Source organism: Puma concolor, chromosome C1, assembly GCF_028749965.1.
Source record: "Puma concolor isolate L17-30 chromosome C1, mPumCon1.1.hap2, whole genome shotgun sequence".
Taxonomy (NCBI): domain Eukaryota; kingdom Metazoa; phylum Chordata; class Mammalia; order Carnivora; family Felidae; genus Puma; species Puma concolor.
Window position 1 is genome coordinate 11213521 of NC_141674.1, and position 23806 is coordinate 11237326.

At 58.7% G+C, this 23806-nt stretch overlaps 1 protein-coding gene across 1 annotated transcript; it reads left to right on the forward strand.

Moving 5' to 3' along the window:
• Window positions 1-4798: 4798 nt before the first annotated feature.
• EFHD2 (EF-hand domain family member D2) lies at window positions 4799-21031 on the forward strand. The gene is made up of 4 exons (XM_086715753.1): window positions 4799-5183; window positions 16887-17034; window positions 18262-18396; window positions 19299-21031. The coding sequence occupies exons 1-4, from the start codon at window positions 4873-4875 to the stop codon at window positions 19428-19430; spliced, it is 726 nt and encodes a 241-aa protein (XP_086571879.1). The 5' UTR covers window positions 4799-4872; the 3' UTR covers window positions 19431-21031.
• Window positions 21032-23806: the final 2775 nt, after the last annotated feature.

Sequence of the window (23806 nt, forward strand, 5' to 3'; positions counted from 1 at the left end):
TTGCCTATCTCTACACTGCTAATTTTACGATTTCCCTTGCAAGTCTCCCAAATCCTCGGGTGCCCCTGCAGCAGTCACATGCAGTGTTTATCTGTTCCTTCCAATTTGTTTCTTCCACCTTATCTGCTAAGCAGAGAACTGATAAATGACCAAGGACCAGCAGGTCACCGGGCCCCGATCCCTCTCTGATGCCGCTGACGCTAGGGCACAGACACTTGAGAGGCTTGTTTTTCAAGAGCTCCTGCTAACTTTTGTGTTGAGTCATGTGGATGCAGAGAAGTGTCATTTTAGCAGCTTCTCTTTCTTGGCAGTGACCTTGAGACCTAAAAATGGGCCACCGGATGCTCTGGAGGGGACACTGAGAAAATGCCTCGTCTGCCCCAAGCCCGCAGGCAGAGCATGCCATCATGCATTCATCCGACCACGAGTTCTCATAGCACCTGGGTGGCTTGGTCGGTTAAGCATCGGAGTCTTAGTTTCAACTCAGGTCATGATCTCACGGTTGTGGGATGGAGCCCCGTATTTTGGCTCTGAGCTGACAGCATGGAGTCTGTTCAGGATTCTCTCTCTCCCCCTCTCTCTGCCCCTCCCCCTCTTGTGTGTGTGTGTATGTGTGTGTGCACGCACGCTCTCCAAATAATAAATAAGTAAACTTAAAAAAAAAGAAAAAGATTTCTCCAGCAGTATCTTGGACCAGGCACCACGCTGGGCACTGAAGAGCCAAAGTTGACCCAGACAGATAGGTCCTTTGCCCCAGGAGGTTGTGTCAGCGGTGGGGAGGGGGGTAAAGGGTGTCAGACACTTTACGAACAACTTTGTTGTGGGTTGTAACAAGTGCTACAGTCCAGCTCAAACCGTCGTCACCTCTCTGTCCCCCAGCGTGGTATCCAGCAAATCTCACTCTTCCAGCTGGGCACCTCCCACCCCTCCACCCTTTGCCAGTGACCAAAAGAATTCCAGGACCAGAGCCTGGTGCCCAATACACTTAATAGGTCTTGATTGCCTGGATGGAGATTCACACTGCTTTCACAGAGTGGTATGAAAGTCGAAATCAGCTGCCCATATTATTGCCATATTTGGAAGGGGTCCAGGAAGGTATGAGAGGTGCAGCCTTACTGGGTTTTAACCACAAGACACACACACACACACACACACACACACACACACACTCACTCACTCACTCGCTTGGAGACTTTACAATAGGGCTGGCAGGTGTAAACTTGGGACATTGAACTGCCTGGGATTTCACAGGAGCAGAAAACCCACTCAGCTTCCTTTTTTCCAGGCTGCCCAGTTGAGCACATGCAACTCATTGGAAAGATGATGTTGGTTCTCAAGGAGATTCACCGCATCCAAGAAAAGCACAAGAAGAGAGCTCTACAGGTGGATAGGTGGGGTCCTGATGACCTACACATGGGTCTACCTGCAGCTGGTGCCCGATGCCCCTGTCCTGCTCAGCAGCCACACGAGCACCTGCCTCAGGCGGGTCCCCCCGCCCCCACCGTGCACCCTGTGTACAACTTCCAGACTTTGCAGGAGGCGAGAAAGCCCCTGAGACCAACCCGGCTGTGACCCCATACCCTGTTCTCACTCCTCCAATCACTCAAAAGAGTTATCGGGGCTGTCCCTGAACCTTGACCTCTGTGTATCTTTCTCAATCAGTCAAGGGGTTCCCGGTGCTTTTGGAGAGCGTTTGTGATGATTAATCAGTAAGCTGGTATTTATAAAGTGCTAAGTGAGTGCTGTGCTTTATGAGCCAACGATATCTCCGTCGGCCTCTCTAATCCCTTTCTAGCAACTCAGGCTGCGGGGACCACCCAGTTCTGTAAGGCTCTGGAATGCCCCTCACTGTCCACTCCATCTGCCCCCAAATCGCAAGAGCTCCTCCCAACCCCTCCCCATCCCTCCCCCCTCCTCTTCACAGAAGTGCTGTTGTTTTTCTTAATATTACTTCGCCCCTCCCCGAAAGACAGTTACACAAGTAGATGTGGGAGGAAGAAGAGAAACATAAGTCAATGATGACTAAGTCCGCCGAGCTCCCTTGCCGCTGGAATATTGTCAGAATTGGCTCTGGCTCACCCCTGCCTCTGTAAAAATCCTTTGCGGAGGGTGTGATTTTTTTCCTGAAGATTCATTCTTTCCACATGACCAAATGCTGTAATGTGTAGCCAGTCCAGATCGTTTCTCTCTGCCCAGATCCACGGTTGGGGGCACAGCCCTCAGGGTCATTCAGAAACGATTCCCCCTAACGAACAGGCTGGAAGTTCCACAGTCACTGCTCATGGGCAGTCCCCGCCGCTCCTCCTCCACTATCTTCATTTCTGAAAAGGTGCCATTCCTCAAGATGAGTGGACTCAGAAGGAAAAAGTTCAAGGAAAATGCAGCCCCCAGCATGCATCTCAGATGTTGGCAGATCAATGGTTGTGTCTACCAGCAGGGCCCAGGCCCAGGGCCTCAGAAATGAGGCAGGGAACTGAGTTCTCATCCTGCCTAAAACCCTGAGAACCCTCCAGAAAATCAACACAAGAGGTGTGAAAAGGGCTCACCCATCTGGGCAGCATTTCCTGAGCTCTGCCTGGGCGATCCAGAGCAGCAGGCCTGGGCGATCCTCTCTCTCCTTTAACAGGACACAATAGGTAATGACCAAGAATTCCCCCACGGCATCATGGAGATTGGCCAGCCTTCTGAGGGCTGTGTCCACATAAACCCAAAGGGTAAGTGACCGGGGACTTTAATACCCACAGCCCCACCCAAATAATTCAAACCAAAACCATATCTGGCTTTCACATATATGTGAGTTGTTTTTCAAGAAGGCAAACCCCCACATAGTCTCGTCACTATTAAAAGTTGGCTCCAGGGGCGCCTGGGTGGCTCAGTCGGTTAAGCGTCCAACTCTTAACTTCGACTCAGGTCATGATCTTGTGGTTCGTGGGTTTGAACCCAGTATCAGGCTCTGCACTGACAGCACAGAGCCTGCTTGAGATTCTCTCTCTCTGCCCGCCCCACCCCCACGAATAAATAAACATTAAAAAAAAATTTTTTTTAACTATTTTACTTCTTTTGGGTCCTTCAAGGCCCCATGCTGGTGGTATAGAAACCTGCCTTTTCCAAGTAGCTGAAGTAAACTGCCCAACTCCAACAGAAACTTGATTCTGAGCTCAAAACAATAAAAATGTCATTTACGCTGAGCATCTTCATGAGACTCAAACAAACCTCAAAAATAAGTGAATGAAAACATCATATTTTCTGAACCCTAAAGTGTTTTTCTCAACTTTGTTCTCTTTAAATGCTTTTTAAATTAATTCAGCAATATTCTTGAACTATGGCAAACCCACAAATACCAATGAGGGTCTGTTCTATGCAAATCAGTCTGGAACAGCTTGCTGGCTTTACATTCTCAAGTGCTCTCTGCCTCCAGAGCATGGGTTTCTAAGCCCTGCATCCATCTTTCCTCTGCACGAACTGGTGGGAGCAGTTTCTGCATAGGGATCCTCAGCATTGTCCCAGTGTTTTAGAGAATAAGCCTCAAACACAGTCCTCCTTCTCAATTAGAGATTCTCAAACTTCAGTGGGCAGAACTCCCCCTGGGGGCTTGTTAAAATGCAGGTTTCTGGGGCGCCTGGGTGGCGCAGTCGGTTAAGCGTCCGACTTCAGCCAGGTCACGATCTCGCGGTCCGTGAGTTCGAGCCCCGCGTCGGGCTCTGGGCTGATGGCTCAGAGCCTGGAGCCTGTTTCCGATTCTGTGTCTCCCTCTCTCTCTGCCCCTCCCCCGTTCATGCTCTGTCTCTCTCTGTCCCAAAAATAAATAAACGTTGAAAAAAAAAATGCAGGTTTCTGAGCCCCATGCAGAGATCTGTCTGGACTGGGGCCTGGGAATCTGCAGTATTAACCAGCCCTCCCCCACCCCCTTCCCCCACAGCTTCGCAGTTTTAAGGGGACACACGAGGCCACAGAGAGAGAGAGCCTCTCAGGCTTCTTCCCGAAGGCGTATCCCATGGAGCCTTGGAGAGGGTATCTCTCCTCTGGGGCCCTCACCGAAATGGCAGGAGCCAGAGTCCCTGCCAGTTCCCCTAAAGCAGAGTCCCAGGGGACGACCGGGGCTCAGCAGCTCTATTCTGCCAAGTCATCCATGGGATGTGCCGGCCCAGGCGTGAGGACCAGCCCCTTCCCCGCTTTAGCTCTCGCTCTGTCTCCCAGAACCGTTCGGGGCTGAGGCCCGGCCCCAGTCTCCCTCAAAACTGCTGGTCCAGCCCTTTCCAGAAGCTCCTGCGGCTCTAACCGCAGTTAGATCTAAACGGGGGGTTCCCGCTCACCGGATCCACCTTCATACCCCTGCAACCCTCACTGAGAACGCCGGTGTTTAACAGCGAGTCGTCTCCATGGCGACCGACGGGGTGTCAGAGACTCGGGACTACGACTTCACGGCGTGGGGATTCCGGAGAAGGGGTTGGGGGCGGCGTCCCTCCGAGGCCCTGACCCATACCCAAATTGAGGGGATGGATCCCCGTCCTTCCCGCCTCGGTCCCCGGCCCCCAGCACGACCTCTGCTGCTCAGGGGCCACAGCGAGGTGGGGTGGAGTTTTACGGGGGCCCCAACCCCGACAGTGGGGGAGGGGGGCGCGGGGCGCGGCACCCCGCCCCCGCCCCGCGCCCTCGAGCCCAGGCGGCGGAGCCCCGGCGCACGCGGGCGGCGCAGGGCCGGGCGCGGGCGCGGGGGCGGGGAGCGGGCGGGCCCCGCGCGGGGCCTAAGTCCCACCCCCGGGGGCGGTGCCTGGCGCCGGGGAGTGTCAGGAAGAGGAAGAGCGCGGCCAGAGGCGGTGCGGGCGCGCGGCGAGCAGGGGCCGGGCCCAGGCGGACGCCGAGCGGGCCACCATGGCCACGGACGAGCTGGCCAGCAAGCTGAGCCGGCGGCTGCAGATGGAGGGCGAGGGCGGCGCCGAGGCCCCGGAGCAGCCCGGGCTGAACGGGGCGGCGGCGGCGGCGGCGGCCGGGGCGCCCGACGAGGCGGCCGAGACGCTGGGCAGCGCGGACGGCGAGCTGAGCGCCAAGCTACTGCGGCGCGCCGACCTCAACCAGGGCATCGGCGAGCCCCAGTCGCCCAGCCGCCGCGTCTTCAACCCCTACACCGAGTTCAAGGAGTTCTCCAGGAAGCAGATCAAGGACATGGAGAAGATGTTCAAGCAGTGAGTGCCCGCCCGACCCGGCCCCCTACCCACCCACCCCGCGCGCCGGCCTTGGGCCCCAGACCCCCGAACCCCGCGCCGCGCGGGACCCCCTGCCGCCAGCTCTGCGCCCCCGAACCCCGACACACCAGGGGTGGCGACCCCGCGGCCCCTTTCATTTAATCACGAGGCTTCAGGACCTCCTCCCCACCGCGCGTGTGAGTCTGGCGACCCCCAGGCCCTGGCACGCGACCCCCTCCTCATGGTGACGCGGTCCCCAGTACACCTGACGCGCGCACTCGGTGTGGGGACCGTGCGGCTCTCCTGGGTAATCCCGAGTCCCCTCGAGCCCCCCACTACCACCATACACATGAGTCCGAAGACTCTGGGTCTCTGGCCTGGGACCCCTGCCCAGTTAGTGAAGCTTCTCACCAGACACCCGCGCACACTGCGATTTGAAGACCCCGTGGCCCCCCTTTCCCTCTCCCTAGCGACTCGAATTCCCCACCCCCACCCCCTGGTCAAAAACACCCCCCTCTACACACCCCCAGCGCCCCAACAAACGTTACCGGTCCCTTCACCCCTTGCCATACACATTGTTTTCATCGGGGTCCTTTCATTTCCTCTGCTTATCTCATATGCCCCTCAACATAGGTTCTGGGCAGGGACACCCCCCCCTTCCCCTCCAGTTATTCAGCATCTGGTAGCAAACTGTCATCAAAGACCCTTCAGACCTTCTCACCCCAACCCCATCCACCCTGCTATCCAGGGCCCCTGTCCTTGACCCTTGGGTGGTCTCCCCAGGGAGAGACCCCTCCATCCCTGCCCCCCACTCTGCAGGTATGCACCACCCCTTCCAACCTCCCTTCAGGGCTGGGTCCCCTCCTCCCTCCACACACTGTCCCTCCCTCCTCTTGCCCTAAGCCCTCCCCAGCAGCTTTGCAGTCACTGCCCCCCCCCAATCTGTCAGAAGCCCCTGTCTCTCCCCCCTTCCCCCACTATGTTCCCTCTTCCCTCCTTCATGGGGTTCCGACACCCCATACCTCCGTATCTAATTTGCCTGGTTGTTCTCACCCCTCCCTTTTCCTCTAATTCCACACATTGTGCCCTTAGCAGATTGAACAGGCACCCCCAGGCCTGTGGCTCAGCCCTCCCCACCCCTCCCCCCAAAAAAATACTTAAAACCTCTGTGAAGGGACTAAATGGTCCCCTTCTGGTCCATCCCTGAGAACATCCAGTTGGGACTGAGACGGACAGTCAACCTCTTCACAACCACAGTGGCGGGGGGGGGGGGGGGGGGGGGGGGGGAGCAGGGGGGCGCTAGTGGTAGAGTGTTGTGAAAGCGCTCAGCCCCCTTCCCTTTGGTACCCTTCCCCACCTGTTGTTGCCCAGCCCCTTTTCTGGTGGGGGAACAGCCCAGGGTATGGTCTGGAGTGGAGAGGTGCTGGCACACCTTGGCAGGGCAGGATGGGGCTGTGTGCCCAAGCAGGAAGCCCAGGAACAGGGTGTTTTGCAACCCCTACAGCTTGAGAAAGGCTCTTTCCCACTTCTCGATGCTGCTGCTGCTTCTGCCTTTGGCCCCAACACAGGGGAAGAGGGCTTTGTTTCCCAGACCTGGATGGCTGAGAGCCCCATACTTCTCCAAGGGTCAGCCTGGGGCGGGGGACTGAGTCCTTAACCCTCCTCCGGGCCCTGAGGATCCTGCTTCTTTGACTCCAGGGTCTTTGTCGGGAGTTCTTCTAAAGTTTCTTCCCCGCCAAAGACTGGCACCATCTGGAGAGCAGGATTTCCAGGATTCCAACCCAAACTGATAGAAAGCTCCTTGAGCCCAGGGCTAGGTATAGATAGCTTCACTGTCTGGAATTTCCCTGTTGAGCCTGCCCCCTGCCTTGGGGGCAGGGAGTTCCGGGGGGGGGGGGGGGGGAGATCGTTTAAATGCAGCCATGATCCCTGCGTCAATAGTGGCCAGGTACTAACTCCTCGATTCCACCCAGCATCCCCACGACTAGGACTATCACCACCGTGGCACAGCTGAGCAGTCTGGGCACGGAAGAGTTAAATAACTTGCCGAGACCACACAGCTAGAAAATGACGGAGCCAGGATCTGAACTCAGGTCTATGACTCTAAAAACCACGTTCCTCCTTCTGGGTTTTCCATCACAAACATCTGCTTCCGTGTGGGAAAATGCACTTCGCCAACACCCCCTTCCACGTGCGTGGCTGATTTTCCACCTTGTGGACCCACCACCGTCCCGTGTCTCTCTCCCAGAATCCTCCTCCTCTTGGGCTTCCACAGCATTCCTACACCCCGCCAGAAAAAAAAAAAAAAAAAGGACGGAGCTGTTTGGGAGAACCCATGCACCCCCAAAATGATCTGGGACCTGGGAGGCTGCAGCTTGATCAGAAGGGCGCGTGATCAGAGCAATGGCCTTGAAGCTGCACTTGCAGGCAAACTCACTTGCTAGAGAGGCTGCTTTTGGGTGTTAGTTTGACAAGGTTGATGTTGATGAAGTTAGGGGGGAACTTAAGCCCTCCCAACACCCCTGCAAACCAGCTCTTGGCACGACTGACCGCCGGTGTAGGGGGCAGGAAGGGGCCAGGGAGCTGCCCTTCTAGGGAAGGAAGTGCCGCCCGCAGTGGTGGGGGGGCCCTGGCGGGGAGAGAGAAAGCTGCCGGTTTTGTATTCAAGGAAACAAGGCTTCTCTGTGCCAGCCAGCCGAGCCCAGCTGAGCCCAGCTGAGTCCCGGCCGGGAACAGCCGACACACAGGCTGTCGGGAAGGACAAAACCCCTGTTCTGCTTCTGCTGTCCTGGTGGGGCTGCAGCCTCCTGGGTCCAAACAGGACCCTGCTGAGAGACTTCCACCCTGGTCTCTAGCTCCCTGGCAGGGAGGAGGGTTGCCCCGCCCTCCTGGAAGCTATTCACCAGAGCTGAGGGCAAGAGATAGGTCATAAGAAACCGGGGGCTGGCCTTCCTGGGGAGGCAGGAGCTGGAAAGCCTGGTCTTGAGTCCTCCTGGCTCTGCCCTTGCTGGGCGCGAGTCTTCCCATCTGTAAAAGGAGGAGGCTGTACTCAGCAATGACCTCCTTCTTTCTGAGAGGTCCTGAACCCTTCTGGATGACAGACTGCCTCCCAGGGCCTTCCGGTTCATCCACTTATTAGCTGGATACTTCCTGAGGAGGGAGACAGAAGGAGAGTCAAGGAGATTGAGGGAGGCAGTCCGCCTCTGACCTCACGACCCAGCTGTGCAGGTGCCGGCTGGGAGAGACACCTCGAGGGTGGACTCCAGCCTTTCCCCCCACTTTACAGAAAAGGAAACTGAGACCCAGAAAGGTGTGGTGGTTCGCTTGGGATCACAGGGAAGTTTTCAGTGGCTGAACCAGAGCACCCTGGTCTGTACACTAAGGATGATGGTCCCTGCTTCTCGGTCGGGGCTGCGAAGAGGTGATGCCTGTAGAGGGCTGGCCTGGTGCCCAGCTCGTGGAGGTCCCCGCGTCCGTGGAGCCTGGATGTTCAGTCCTCCCTCCCCAGGCGGCCTCAGGCTGCCCCAGCACCTCTAACCCCTCTCCCCACCTCTGTCTCTGCCCATCCATCCAGGGCTGTTTCTGGAACCTTCCAGCCAAAGAGGGAATGGTATGACCCCACAGAGCCTCAAGGGGGCCCACCTCTGGGCCAGCAGCAGCCTGCACGAGGCTCTGTGGGGTTTCGTGAGTCGAGACCTGCCCAAGAGGGAGGCAGCCATGTAATTCTGAACCTGCCGTGGAATCTGAGGAAGATGCCCTAGTTCCCTGCTTGGCCAGCCTCGTCCCCAGACGCTGTGTCTCATGACCCCTCCTTGCGTCAGAGAGGCAGGCTTCCCTCTCCTTCTGGACGCCTCTGCCTCCCCTCTTCTCCATTTGCTCCTCCTCCACATGTCCCCTCAGACCCTGTGCCTCACGGCACATCCCCCGGTGTCCCTCCTGAAAGATAGTATGAGGCACAGTCGTTCAGAGCAGGGCCTTCGGGGTCTGTGGTCCTGGGTTTGAATCCCAGCTGTGGGCCTGGGACAAGGCACCTAAACCTTCCGGGCCTCCGTCCGTCACCCTAAAAACAGGGAGAATACTGGCACCCACCTCACAGGGCAGTTGTGAAGTCCTTCACCCGGTGCTTGGCACAGAGTAAGTACTGTTCCTGTCACCCGCACCCCCAGCCCTGGCGGTGGTTGTCTGTGCAGGTGTGGAGGTCGCTGCACAAAAGCTGTCGGCTGCCTCCACTTACCCCACATAGAGCTGCCGGGCCACCGACAACCTCACGCTGTGGGCCGGAGTGATGGGGACCCGGCATGAGACCCCCTGCCTTTTCTCTTGCTGAACAGACGCTCTGATCGACAGCTACGTGCGGCTTTCGTAAATAACAAAAAGTAGGGAAATGAATTCATTATCACTTAATTACGTGGAAGGCAGGTGGCAGAGAAAAAGGAGAGAGCAAGCGACACTCTGGAGGGATTCAGAACTGGGACTCCAGCGCCCATCTGTGCAGCTGCGTGGCTCGGGGCAAAGGGTGCTCAGCTTCTCAGCCTCAGTTTCCCCCTGGGCTAGGGACCCTACCTGATAAAGTTCAGAGGAAGCAGCTTAAAAAGTCCTGACTCTTTGTAAAGAGTCCACCATCATGTCCCGCCTGTAGGCTGTTAAAAACATAGATGCTGTGGAAAAACATAAAAGCCCTTCGTTTGAGCATTCATCAAACACGTCTTGTATTAAGTTTCTGCTGTGTGCAAGTTCTAGACAATCCAGGGAAGAATAAAGTTCCTGCCGTCAGGAAGCTTAGTCTCATGAACAACGGTAGTAGAGAGGAGGATGGGCCCCGGGGGCTAGAAATTGAAGTTTCCATTTATTCCTACCATGAGGGCCAAACGCTCTCATGAGAGATGCCATGGTGATGCCCTCTCCGCAGCCAGCCCCCTGCCTCCACGCCCTCTCCTCATTAAATGGAGACACCGAGTCCAGTTGTTCCCAGAGGAGCCTGTGTGTATATTTCAGGGATTGAATTGAATCTGATCGACAGCACAGTGAGGTGGGTAGTATCGTTATCCCCATTTGCCAGGTGAGGAAACTGAGGCTCAAGAAGGTTGAGTCACTTATCCAAGGTAATCATAAGTGGCAGGGGCAGGATTGGAAGCAGGTCTGCCTGCGGGGAGCCCCAGAGACCAAAAGTGGACTGTGTGTATGGATGGGAGCCGGAGGGGGCTCTCAGGGCCTCTGCGGGGGGAGGGTGGGTACAGAGGTTAGGTCCTTCCACCGGTAGCAGCCAGGAGCCCGGCTTTCTGGGAAGATGCCCCACCCCTGGGGAGGGAGGATTTCTTGAACTTGGTGCTCACCCTCTGCTGTTCCTACTTCCCTTCCGCTTCTGAGTCACTGCTCCCCTCCCCCGCCTGGGGACTTTTGGTTCCCCTTTGGTTTGCACCTTCCTGACTGCCTTCTCCTGTCTGTCCGTCTGTCTGTACCCTCTGGGTCCAAGGCCTGGCTTCAGCAGTGAGGCACCAGGCCCTGCTGCCTCAGGGGAGGCCCTTTAGCAAAGCCAGGCCAGCCGGAGGCAGGAGACAAGGCCAAGTCGCTCTGAGACCTCAGCAGGGACAGTCCCCACTCCCTCCTGGCAGCCGAGTTCCCTCTGACTGCCGAGCAGCCCTCTCCTTGGCTGACTTCCGCTTTTCAAGGACTGCAGAGAAGCCAGAGTCCCATGCCAGAAGGGGGCAGCTAGAGCTGTGTGGAGACCCTCATGTGACTAAGACCGTGGCCACTGTCGGCCCCCCCCTCCCTCCTGGGCATTTTGCCTCTTGTTTAGTCCTTTTATGACAGCCGGTGAGATCATACCTACTATTTTCACAAACGAGAAGCCTGGGTCCCACAGAGGTTCCATGCGTGGCCCGTCCAGAGTCACACAGCTAGTAAGGAGTGGGGACAGCGTGTGAACTGGGGTCTGTCCGACTCCAAGTCCCTCGCTCCCATGGGACCCGGAAAGGGCAGCTCGTTAGAAGTGTGGTTGCCCAGGTTCCGCCCCGGGTCTACCGGATCAGAATCTGCGTCCTAACGCTCAAGGGTAAGAAGCACTAGGCCGCCCACAGGGGACTTCTGCCACTGGCCTAAGATTTTCCTACAGGGAAGGCAAGTCTGAGCAGCTAAGGGAAGGAGGAAGTTAAATAATAAACACGAGCCTGTGTTAGACGCTCAGTGAATGTTCGGTGCAATCACTGAGGTAACAATAAGCGTTAAGAGCCGGCAGGAAGGAGGCAGTGCAGGAATTACTGGCAGGACACCCACCGCTGACGTTACAAGCCCGGGGAGACGGGGCTCAGCGTGCTGTGCTTGAACCCAAGGTTAGCAGGTCCCAAGCCCTGAGAGCCCCCAGCAGATGGCCGTCAGCCTGGGGGGCTGCTGCCTGGTCCACTAAAAAGCTACGGGAGAGCCATGAGCAGCATTCGTGCACTCGTCCACACGCACGTACACACCCTCACGCCCTCACACCCTCTCCTTGGCTGACATGGCAACAGATCGAGTGTCCAATTCTGTAGATAGGGCTGGAGGAAGTGGTGAGTGGCCGGGCTTTCCCCTCATGAGTCAGGCAGTCTGGGGGCGGGGGCACGCAGGACCCCACGGGCAGGGCCGAGCAGCTGTCATCGAGCATGTGGGTGGCCACCTGCAGAGGGAGGTGGGCAGGGCCTGCTGGCTGTGACAGCGAGCAAAGCCCGAGTTTTTCTGTTGTCCAGGACTTTCCTGCCCCAAGGGACCTGTCTTCCCACTTCATGGGGCAAAGCGTGTAGAGGCCTAGGAGCCACTGGGGGTGGACCAGGCCTGTGAATGCCGAGACCAAAGCCAGGTGGGCCTGGGGGATCGTTGGCCCACAGACACCACCCTCCCCAGCTGATTGTCCTCCTGGGGACCCCCGTGGGCCGAGGAGCCACCCACAAAGGCCTGGGATAGGAAGCAAAGGGACAAATTTGGGGTCTCCCGTGCTCGCACCTTCCCCCTCATTCTGCCATCAGACTGCGCAGCACAGCTGGTGGATGGGGAGGCTCGTGCGGGAGGAACCGCCTTCCGATAGACCGTTCCAGAGCCGATATGGGCTACCCTGAGTGAAGTAGGGAGCTTCCTGTGCCCAGAGATATTCCAAGATCTGAGCAGGAAAACCGCGTGAGGAATCTGACCTTCACGAACGGCTGAATGAGTCACCTCCAGTATCCCTCCCAGCCCGAGATTCTCTCGTACAAGGTGTGTGAGCATCGGGACATAACATGGCAGCTAAAAGCGTGTGTGTTTCGTCAGATCGGGGTTCGGATCCCAGCCGTGTCCTTGTCAACCAGGGCTTTGGCCAAGTGGCTTCCTCCCTGAGCCTCTGTCTCGTCGTCTGTAATGGAGGGATAGTCATGCCAGCTTCGCAGGGTTCTTGTGAGGGTCTGATACGGAACACTTGGCGTTGTGCCTGGCGCTTAGTAAGTGCTCGGCAAAGAGTAGCCACTAAGGATAATATCGTTAGGAAGCAGGGACGCACACTGTAAGAGCCAGCCGCTGCCCGCTGCCATAACTCCGGCCGGGCGGGACCTGCTCCGTGCAAGGGTGCAACGAGGCAAAGTCTGTCTGGGCGGTGGCCGTCTACTCCGCTCTCGCTCTCCAGGGTAGATGGGAGGGATTTTGTCACCAGCATCCGGGGCGGCAGCTGCCGAGCCCTGCCCGCCGAGAACTATTCAGGGGGAGGCGGGTAGGAATGTGGGCACGGTGCCAGGGCCCGCAGCCTCCCTCCGGTGCTGCAGAAAAGCGCTGAGCTCCCAGCCCGCGAGCTTTGTTGCCAGTCCTGCCCGATAGAATTGGCCCTCCCAGGCAGGCCCCAGGCCGGGCTCTCAACCCCGCGTCCCCCAGCCCTGCAAGCTTGAGAATTCGGGACCCTCTCTGGGACCAGGAAGGAGAAGGACGCAGGCAGGCGGGAAGAAGGAAAGCCTTTGGCTTTGGGGACCCTGCAGTCCACCCGCTGTGGGACCCTGGGCTGGTTGCTGCCTACTCTGGGCCCCAATTTCCCCCACATATCATGAAGCAGATAGACCAGGCTGTGCTGCCTCTCTTGCCCTGATCCCTCTGAGCCACCTGCACCCTCAGTTCCAGCTCAGGGAGAGAGTGATGGATGAGAGGGTCTCCCCAGCCAGGGAGTGTCTCCTGTGTTGCCAGTCATCCACCTGCTGGTGGCACAGTGACAGCCCCCTCCCCTTGTCCCTTCCTTCCTGTGAGAGGAAGGACAGAGTAACCCAGGGCTGGGGCTCCCCCCCCTCTCTCTCTAGCCGGCGAGGGAGCAAACGGCTGTCCTGCTGTCTGTCCACCTCCCCAAATGGTGGGGTCTGGGAATCGGGCCTCGTGGGGGGAGTCGTGGGAGCCTCAGAGGAGGGGGAGATGCTGGGGGCGGCCCCGGACCATCTTGCCCACCCCCTGCCTCCAGAACAGTCTGCAGCAAGCATTTCGTCACAGCCATGCGCCATCAGGACGGGCGCCCAAGGGAGAAGCCCCCGTATTTCTTTGCCGTTTTCATTCTTATCAGCACCGTTTTTATGTTGTGTGTGCAAAGCACTTAATGTAGTATCTGGCACAAAAAAGTTCTCAGTGGCCACTGTTCCAACGAAATTAGCAGGCTCTAATTTCTAAATTAGCAGGCTCTAATGCCTGTTATGTACTAGGCATTTTATGTTCTTCATCTCATTTAATCTTTAATCCTAAAGGTGGGTAGTAATAACAATGTTTCTATTATTATTACCGTCGTTATTGACCGTTTGTGCTAATTAAGTGCTTACCGTGGGCCAGGCTCTGTGCTAGGAATCTACGTGGATTGTCTCTTTTAATCTGTGCCTTTGTCCTGAGATGGGTCCTTTGAGTTCCATGATATAAATGGGAAAATTGGGGGGGGGGGGGTCAGGTGATTTAACCAAGGTCAGCCAGCCAGCCAAGCGGCAGATCTGGGGTTTGGACCCCAGTCAGTCTCAGCAGAGTTGATGTGGACACAGAACCTTCAAGGCCATCTTCAGTCACATTCACCCTGGCACCTGCTTGATCCAGTGACCCAAAGGCCACCCACCTCAGAGCCCAGGGCACATGATCTCTGCCTGCTCCCTCCAAGCCTCATGGTAACAGCCTCCCCCCAGTGTCTCCTCCTTGGGGGGACACAACTCCCACCTAGCACCTGACCTCTGTCACCTCCTCTTGGTGATTGATCCGCTGGCATATGGCCAGCCCCTGCATTGTCCCCTTGGGACTCAGAGCCTGCCCGGGATAGAGCCCAGACCCAGTCATTGATTGACCTTTGATTGATGCAGGCAGTGGTTCAAGCCGCAGCCCAGCCAGGCCTGGGAGCTGCCAGAAACCAAGAAATACAGAGTCCAAGTCTCTGTCCAAGTTCGGACACGTTGTCTGCACTTCCTCTGACACTGAGCCACCCCCCAGCTGCAGGAGAGATCCGTACACGTGAGCGGTAAATAAAGGCGGCGCTCAGGGGGTGCAGGGGGGCCGGCGGAGAAGAGTGTGGGAACCACAGGGATGGGGTGTGAGTCCCTGGCCAGCTGGTTTCCGAGCCGGTGCCCTCACCCCTACAATCCCCATTCCCTGGTCAGTCACATGGGGAAGTAATCCCGACCCTCCGGGACTGCTGAGCACAGAAGCTGTAAAGAAATGCCTCGCACATAGTAGGAGCTTAATAAAGGCAACTGGATCCCATTTCTGGAGTCAGCTCCACGTGCCAGGCACTGTGCTGGGCGCTTGGCATGTATGAGCTCGGTCAGTCCTCACGGTGCCCCTGCAAGAGAGTCCCCATCACGCCTTGGCCGGAGGCTCGAGAGGCAGGCCTGCCAGAGCCCAGGCAGTCTGTCCCCAGCCCTGACGTGTCATTGCTGACTTTTCACTGCCGTCCAGAAAGCGGTGGGGTTTTGTTCTCCTGAACAGCAGCGCCCATGTGTCTTGCCCCAGGAAAGACTGACCCCCGCCCCAGGCCGCCGTCCACAGCACGTCACGGGGTTTCAGGCAGCGGCCCCTTACCCGACTCCAAAGACGGGAAGAGGGGCCTCTGCCACGCCCCCCACAGGGCCCCTCCAGCTTGAACTGGAGCCTGGGACTGTAGGCCTGCCTGACCCTCCTGAGGCCCACAGCCCTCTACCACATCCTCTTGCGTCAGCCTCGCCCGCAGAGACCTGTGGCCCATCTGCCCCCAGCTCCAGCCCCCCCTCCCACCCCTGCAGGGCGGGGGACACAGGCCTCAGGACCTGCGTTCCCTGCAGGGCTCCCAGAGCCTCCCCTGTGCTGCGTCACTCCCAGCCACTGACTCGTGTGTGAACTATTTATACCCCCTGCACATACACCCTGCTGCGTAGCCCCAGGGCACACGGAAGCGGGCCGGGCACGGAGCGAATGTGCAGCTTTATGAGCCTGTTTATGAGCTGGGCTTCCACTCCTTTCCTTTACTGCTCTGGGACCTTGGGCAGGTCACTTAACCTCTCTGAGCCTCCGTTTGTATAATACGGTTCTTACCGGGCTTAAGTACAGTAAAGTTCCCGGCCCAAAGACCGACGTCAAAAAGTGGTTTCTACTAGTTGTTCAAGGTCATGTGAAGCTTATATATAACTAGAGTTGGGGGACGGGGACTGGGGAGCCCTGAAGAAGGCACAGAAATGAAGTGTGGACGTAGAACTCTCAGACCAGGACACGGGTTTCTGCAGCTCAGCCCCTCAATGTCACTCTACCGTCACCAACACTCACCCAGCCAGCTTGAGGCCTGGGGACTACGCAAGGTTTCTTTAGGCTCAGAAGGCCCATTTTAGCCCTGAGACCACTCTCTTCCCAGCCCCCGCCAGGAGGCGGTCCGGGCAAGTGTTTGGTTAGCCTGATAAGAGGGCATGGCTAGGCTGGGCAAACAGTGCCCACATCCGTCATGCTGTGATATATTCTGCACTCAAGGCACCTCCCCGGCCAGGGGACCGGGCCGGGAGGCCATCTCTGACCCAGGCGCTTGCCACAGGGAGGCCAGTCAAGAGAGGTGTTTAGACAACACACACACACACACACACACACACACACACACACACACACACTGTCCCTGCGTCTCCTGGACCTTTGGTGGAAGAAAACAGACCTGAAATGTGCAGGCACGCTTTTATCACCTTATCAGTGTTCCAGCCCTTTCCAGCCACCCAGCCATGTCCCCACCACTCACTGCACAGACTGTTCCCTGAACTCACCCCAGGCCACCTCCCAGAAAACTAGAAGTGGACCTCCCTCCTGTGACCTCCGGCCCTGCCCTGTGACATGTGGTACCTTCTGCCTCTCCTGAGTTGGGGCAGGAGTGGGGGAGAGACGGGGCCAAGATGTCCCTCGAGCGCTGGCAGAGGTGCTAGGCTGACCCTGGAGATAATGTCAAAGTCCCCCCCCCCCCCCCCCGCCCCGCAGTCCATACCCCGTGGAATCATGAATTCTTTCTCCCTGCTGGTTCACGTCACATTCAGTGCGGGGAGGCTGCGGCTTCAGCCACAGTGTTCGACACGTAAGAGGCTGCGGGCCGTGTAGCGAGTCCCTCGTCATCAGAGATAACCAAGCGGAAGCCACAGACCCGGAGCCCGTTCCAGCTGCAATGGATAGGGTGACAGGCTCCTTGCAGCCCAGCCTGTGATGCTCTGACCGGTCAAGTCTGAGGTGTCAGGACGTCCCTGGCCTCTCTCGTCCCTCCCACAGGTACGACGCCGGCCGGGACGGCTTCATTGACCTGATGGAGCTGAAGCTGATGATGGAGAAGCTCGGGGCTCCGCAGACCCACCTGGGCCTGAAAAACATGATCAAGGAGGTGGATGAGGACTTTGACAGCAAGCTCAGCTTCCGGGAGGTAAGTCTGCTCCCCACGTGGACGACTGGGGGGCTTGTGCTCGACCGTTGAATGGCTCATAGTTGGCTGAGGGACGCTCCGGTGGGGATCCTAGAGCGGCCACCGTGGGGATCCTGAGGTGCCTGAAGTGAGAAGGAGGGACATCCATTCCTTCATGTAGTAAGCACTTACGGAGTGACTTCTGACCCTGGGTGCAGCTTTGGAAGTCCAGAGAAAGGCCTTGTGCTCCAAGGGCCCTGGAGCACAGAGGGGGAGATTCCCAGGGAGTGAAATGGCAGAGTGCCGTGACGCAGGAGAAGAGGGGGACAGATGGAGGAAGTGACACGACTGTGGTCCGAGAGGGGCCAGGCTCTGCGCTGGGTGACTTCACACCCTGGATCTCACTGGGTTCTCACTCTGGGACAGGAGTCATGGGCAAGCCTGTTCTCTGGAGGAGGCAATGGAGGCTCCCAGCCAGATAACAGCAGCACCGGACCGCAGGCAGCCCAGGCCGAAGGACAGGGGCGGCCTCCTTCGGAGAACTGGCAAGAAGCATAGAGGAGGCAGGACAAGAGAACGGTAGTGGGAGGACGAGTCCAGGGAGGAAGGTGCAGGCAGTGCAAGATGAAGGAGGCAGGACACGGGTTCAGAACCTTCTTTTGTCACTTTCTGCCGCTGAGATTTGGGGGCAAGTTTTTTCCTTGCCTCTGAGTCTGCCTCAGTCTGTAAAATGGTCACAATCGTATACTTTCAGGACTCGGTGCGTGGAGCTTTTTTTTTTTTTTTTTAAGTTATTTATTTTGAGAGAGAGCGCAGGGGAGGGGCAGAGAGAGAGGGAGAGAGAGAGAATCCCAAGCAGGCTCCGCCCTGTCAGTGCAGAGCCCGACGCGGGTCTCGAACTCGTGAGTCCTGAGATCATGACCTGAGCTGAAATGAAGAGTCGGCTGCTTAACTGACTGAGCCCCCCAGGCGCCCCTAGTAAATGGAACTTCTGAGCAGATTAGTTTGAGGAGCAGTGAGACAATGGTACGGGGTAGCTTGGGGCTCTTCGTGGGATCTGAACGTGGGCAAACAGGCCTTCAGTAGCCCCAGATCCTGGGAGAGCGGGAGATGTGTCACCTTGCCTCCCATTGTACAGGTGGGCAAGCTGAGGCCCAGAGCTGTAGGGGCCCAGAGCATGGAGGGGGAGAGCCCAGACCTCTGGCCCCGTGCCCCTCCCTGACACCTCGTGCCTTTTCCCTTCCGCAGTTCCTCCTGATTTTCCGCAAGGCAGCGGCTGGGGAGTTACAGGAGGACAGCGGGCTGCACGTGCTCGCCCGCCTTTCCGAGATCGATGTCTCCACCGAGGGCGTCAAGGGGGCCAAGAGCTTCTTTGAGGCCAAGGTGAGGAACCAGAGGATGTGTGGGGCTCGGGGGGGTAGGGGGTGGGGGTCCCCCGACCCCGGCACGAGGAGAGGGGTGGCCGGGGTGTGACGGGACCCGAGTTAGCACGAGGGTCAGTGCTAGTCCTTCCCGTCCCCGCCGAGGAGCGGAGCACTGACGCCCGGGCTGGACCGCGCGAGGCCCACAGCACTCCTGGCTTCTGTCGCCTTCCAGCCAGGCTGTGGTCCCTGCCAGCTTCTCCTGTGTCTCCCTGGCCCCCGGGCAGGTGAAGGGCGTAGACTCTTGAAGAGTGGACATGGACCCCTCTGTGCTGCCCCTGGCAGACCTGTCCTTGAACGCTGGGCCCAGGAGACAGCAGAGCAGGCCCAGCTCACGGGCCCCCCCTGGCCTGGAGGGGGTGTGGGCCCCAGAGGCCGTCCCCGTGCACAGCACATCCCCGTGCAGCACATGCTCAGGTGGAGAGAACAAATAGGGCTCCTGGATTCTCCGCCCCCGGGCACCTGCTTTCCCCAGTTTCTCTCTCTTCCCATGTTAGCTAAGAACATTCCTTCTGAAGGTCACCTCCCACCTCCCTCTTTGCTTCTGGGGTTGACGGGCCATTTCAGGGATCGTCAGTGGGAACAGGTGTGCATCCGGGCTTCTCGGGACGGGAAACCCGAAGAGCAGCATCGAAAGCCCCCCCCTTGCGGGACTTAACACTAGGCGGTGGCCACCGAACGTACGTTCGAGCTTCCACCCCGCTCGGTGAATCCACGAGGCCGGTTGTCGGGCAGCAGGCTCTGAATGGAGAAACTGAGGCCCAGGGCCAGAGCCGGTGCGAGCCGGGCGTGGGCCGGCGGGACACCTGGGGGCAGATCCCTCTCCCGCCCTGCCTGACCCACCTCGTCCCCGCTCGGCTGTAGGTCCAGGCCATCAACGTGTCCAGCCGCTTCGAGGAGGAGATCAAGGCAGAGCAGGAGGAAAGGAAGAAGCAGGCAGAGGAGATGAAGCAGCGGAAGGCGGCCTTCAAGGAGCTGCAGTCCACCTTCAAGTAGCAAGGGGCTGCGGCCTGACCGCTCGGCCCCGGCCCCCGGCCCCCGGCCCCCGGCGCCCGGCCCGGCCCGCAGAGGCGGGCAGACCGGAGGCCAGGCCTGCATCCCGGGCTCCATCCGAAGGGACCATACTTCAAACCTAAAACGTCTGTGAACGGAGCCAGCGGAGGGGTGTCCAAGGCGGCCCTGCCTCCCCCGCTCCCCCCCCGCCTGCCCGCCCCCGCTGTTCCCGAGGCCGCGACACCAGTGCTGGCTCCTCGCCTGGCCCAGCCCTCCCTGGCGATTCCTGCGCGTCTACCGCCCCACCCCCCCGGCCGTCCCCCTGCCTGCTCCAGCATTGCAGTGGCCCGAGCCCAGCTCCTGGCCCTAGGGTCCCCCCTGCCCCAGGTGCCTGCCCTCCACACACTCTCCTCCTCCCTTCCCAGAGGCCTCCTGCCCTTAGCCTACAGGCCACACTGCCCCCCCGGGGGCCCTGCACCTCGGGGAGGCGCTCTGGAGCAGAGCACGACCCAAGGGGCTGATCAGAGACACGAGGGCTTCCCGCCCCCCGACAGCCGACAGCCGTTCCTCCAGCCCCTGCCTCCTCTCTCTGCCAGAGGGGAGGGCGCTTCTCTTTCGGCGAAGGGACCCAGGCCCTGGCACCCTGTGCTCACACGGAGACCCCGGCCCTCTGGGGCCCCGCCAGGCAGGGTGAGGGGGCAGCTGTGCCCATCTACCTCACGGGCCCACACTCTGCCGGCCACACCGTGGATCGCGGGCAGGGAAGGCTCTGGGGGCAGAAACGCCACCCCCTGGTCTCCCTGGAACAGCCCGAGGGGCCCAGGGGCTCTGGAGAGAGCAGGGTGAGGAGGAGGGATTGGCCCCTTCACTGGGAAGGAAACTAGTGTTGGGCTCCGTGCTCCGGGAGGCGTCCGGGAAGTGCTTTGAGTGGTTTGCACGGACCAGGCGGCGGGGAGCAGGGGCCTGGCTCGGTCCTTTCACACCATCCTTCCCCATGCCATGTGCACCGCCCTGTCACCAGCGATGGGACCCGTCCCGTCACCCCCACCCCCTGAGGAAGCATGGGGACCCCGGCCCTCCCTGTGCCCATCCCCAGATGGGCTGCGGCCAAGCCTGTGCCACCAGCCCGGTCCTGCGCAGCTCCCGGTGTGCTCACTTCCGTGTGTGCGTGTGAGTGTGTGTGTCCGTTGCCGTGTCGTGAAACTGTGCCCGTCACCAGTCCAAACACGTGAATGGCCACCGAGGCCACGGTTATGCAACTTTCGGTGTGTGTCATGACAACGTCACTGCTTTTTAAACATGACAACTCTTTATTTTAGTAAAATGCCCCCCAAGAGTCCACAAAACTGTTGGATTTGCAGAGGTTTTATTTTTTTGGCCTTAGAATCTGCAGAAATTAGGAGGTGCTGACCCCAGTGCGGCAGCCTTGGTCCTGAATTGCGTTTGCCTTAGCGGATGTGTTTATACAGATGACTATAAAAAGTTCTTTTCCTTCGGCTTCTCGCTTTTGTTTTTTCCCTCCCTTCTCACCTTCCCCCAAAGAAAGCTACTTTTTCATTTGGTGGTACAATTATTTTTTTTAACTAAAATAAGATAAAATTCTATATTCTTACGTGTGTGTGGTTTTTGTTGGTTGGTGGAAGAGGGGAGGGGCTGGGAAGGGAAGGAAGGGGACCAAGTCACCTGGGTGCTGGGGCAGTGCGCGCTCAGGTGGCCCCCATGTCACATCAGGGACCAGGGAGGAGAGTCTTCCTAATGGAGGTTGAGGGACGCCCACCCCCTATCACCAGGGGCTGCTCTAAATGCCGTAGCTCATATATATATGTATGTATGTATGTGTGTATGTATGTATATTTACTAATTTAATCCTCACAACCAGCCCATGAGGGGGTGCTGTTTTATTTCCCAGAGACTCTCCCAGAAGCACACAGGCTGGGGGAGTTGGGGGCGGGGGGCCCGCATCCAGCCACCCTGCCGGGTGGATTCAGAGGAGGACACGCACCAGGAGTGGCACCAATACTCTGAGGATTCTAGATGGATGCACCCGAGAGCCCCCGAGATTCTCCCGCACAGAGACACCTCAAGCCTCCCCACCCCTAAGACATACACACACACACACACACACACACACACACACACAGGCTGTGGTGATAGGCGATGAGGAAAGACCCGGGGTGGTCCTTGTGTGGCTTTGGACAGATCAGGCTCCCGCCGGGTGTCAGTCTCCTCATCTGTCCAGTGCAAGGGGGGCCTAGGGTCTCTAGGGTCCTCCCAGCCCCGCAGTTTCCAGGTAGGGGGTGCGACCTGACTTGGGGTGTGGGAGTGTGCGAGCAGGCTGGGCATCGCTGCCCCCAGGTGGACATGGCTGGTACTGCAGCAGCCAGGATGCCATTCCGATCCCCCCTCACCCGCCCCCCCCCCCCACCTCCCGCCGGGGCTCTGTCACAGACCCTGCACGGGGAGGACATCGTCCTTGGGGTGTGTTTCCTGGAGAATACCACCCAGTGCCTACAATGCCACCATCATTAACACAGCATGTTAGGCTAAGCGCTGCCCCTCAATACTCCTTTCCCAAGGGATGAACATCAGAACCCCTAATGTCCTAGCTCAGAGGGTCTCAGAACGAAAGGCAGAGAGGACCCTGACAGGGAAGGGCTAAAACTCAACCTCTAGAGCCCTCGCCTTCCAGCTGACCCGGTGATGGATGTGGGCCCCGAGCCCTCCAAATGGGAGGACACAAGCCAGCGGTCCCACACCGGGACCCTCCACCGACAGGGCTCCGCCGGGGGGGGGGGGTCCCTCAGCCTCAGCCTGCACGAGACCCCCACTCCAGCCCCAGCGGAGGGAACAGGCTGAGGCGCGAAGAGGCCCGGAGTGGTTCAGGGCCTAAGAGTGGGAAAGGGAGATAGTTCCTCAATCCCCTCCCAGGCCCCATTCCCTCGGCCTCCATCACCAAACACCAAAACCCTGCAGTGAGCCCCCAGACCGCCTCTGAACCCCCAGTACTTACATCTGGTTTTAAGGAGAAGCACTGCCAGCCCCCGGCACTCCCCCCCCCCCCCAGCTGGTCCCTTAGTGGCCCTCACCCAAGTAGCAGCTGCCACCGGAGAGTCCTGTCCCGGCGACTAGAAAATATGGGCCCCCGTCAGTGACACCTGCCCCATTTCTCAGGCTCTCACCACCCCTGGCTCCCAACCTTGGCATGGCTTCTCCTGAGGTTCCCCCCACCCCCTCGACGACCTCAGCCACTGCCAAGTCACCCTTGATTATTTTTCCAGGACAGTCTGGCCCTGAGTGCCTGGGCCCTGGGAGGCCCCACTCCAGGCCCCGGGAGTCACAGACTGCAAGGGTGGTGAGAATGAGGATTCCAACATTCTCACACCCTCAAGTCCTCAAGTTCATCTTGGACCTGGAGGCTGTAGAGAAGGAACCCTTCTGCAATCTGCACCCCCACCCAGCTCCCAGCTCCCAGAACTAACCTCTTTTCGTTCAGAGGGCTGCCAGCCCTCGGCCCGAACACTCTGAGAAACACTTGTTGCCATGCCCAGCAGGGAGCTCCAGCAGTTGTGAGGGGGTCTTATCTCTGCAGCCCCAGGCCTAGCACAAGGCCAAGCAAATGCAGGCAGAAGGAAGGAAGGGAGGAAGGAAGGAAGGAAGGGAGGGAGGGAGGGAGGGAGGGAGGGAGGAAGGGAGGGAGGGATGAATGGATGGAGGGAGGGATGGAGGGAGGGATGGCCTCTATGTACACAGTCCGTCAGCACCTCACAGTCTGGACTAACAAAACAGTCAAGCGTTTCATCAAGTTAATCCAGGAAATTCACTCCACAGAGCCCCCCTCTGCAGATATTAACAACCCCTCCCCATCGCTTCTCGGCCTTTGGCTAAGATCAAGTGTAACAACCCCTCCCCCCCCCAACACACACCCACCATGGCAGCTTCTTTACCTCTTGTCCCCAAGGCCAGAAAATCAGGTCAGCCAACCACATGTCACCGCCGTAACTTAGACAGTTTGGACCACTGGGGTAATGGCGTCCTCTGACCAGGGCTCCAAGCCAGCAGGGGCTGGCAGTCCCACCTCTGCCCCTTTGCCCCCAGTGAGAACACAGTTCTCTGCTCCAGAATTAGCTGCTCCGGGACACAGCCAGAGGCACCTTCTGGGGCCCAGAGAAGGCTCCCATGACGAGCCACAGAACGGTCCCCAAAGACGCAGCCACTCAGTTACACCTAACCTGACGCGAGGAGGGGTCCCGGCCAGGGCTGACTGGTCCATCCGCACGGTGGCCACACGGTTCGTGGGTTCGAGCCCCGCATCGGGCTCTGTGCTGACGGCTCGGAGCCTGGAGCCTTCTCTCGATTCTGCGTCTCCCTCTCTCTTCGCC

Coding starts and splice junctions, on each gene's coding strand:
- EFHD2 (XM_086715753.1), top strand. CDS start 4,873: ATGGCCACGGACGAGCTGGCCAGCAAGCTGAGCCGGCGGCTGCAGATG. Junction 5,184..16,886: donor ATGGAGAAGATGTTCAAGCA/GTGAGTGCCCGC, acceptor TCCCTCCCACAG/GTACGACGCCGGCCGGGACG. Junction 17,035..18,261: donor GCAAGCTCAGCTTCCGGGAG/GTAAGTCTGCTC, acceptor TCCCTTCCGCAG/TTCCTCCTGATTTTCCGCAA.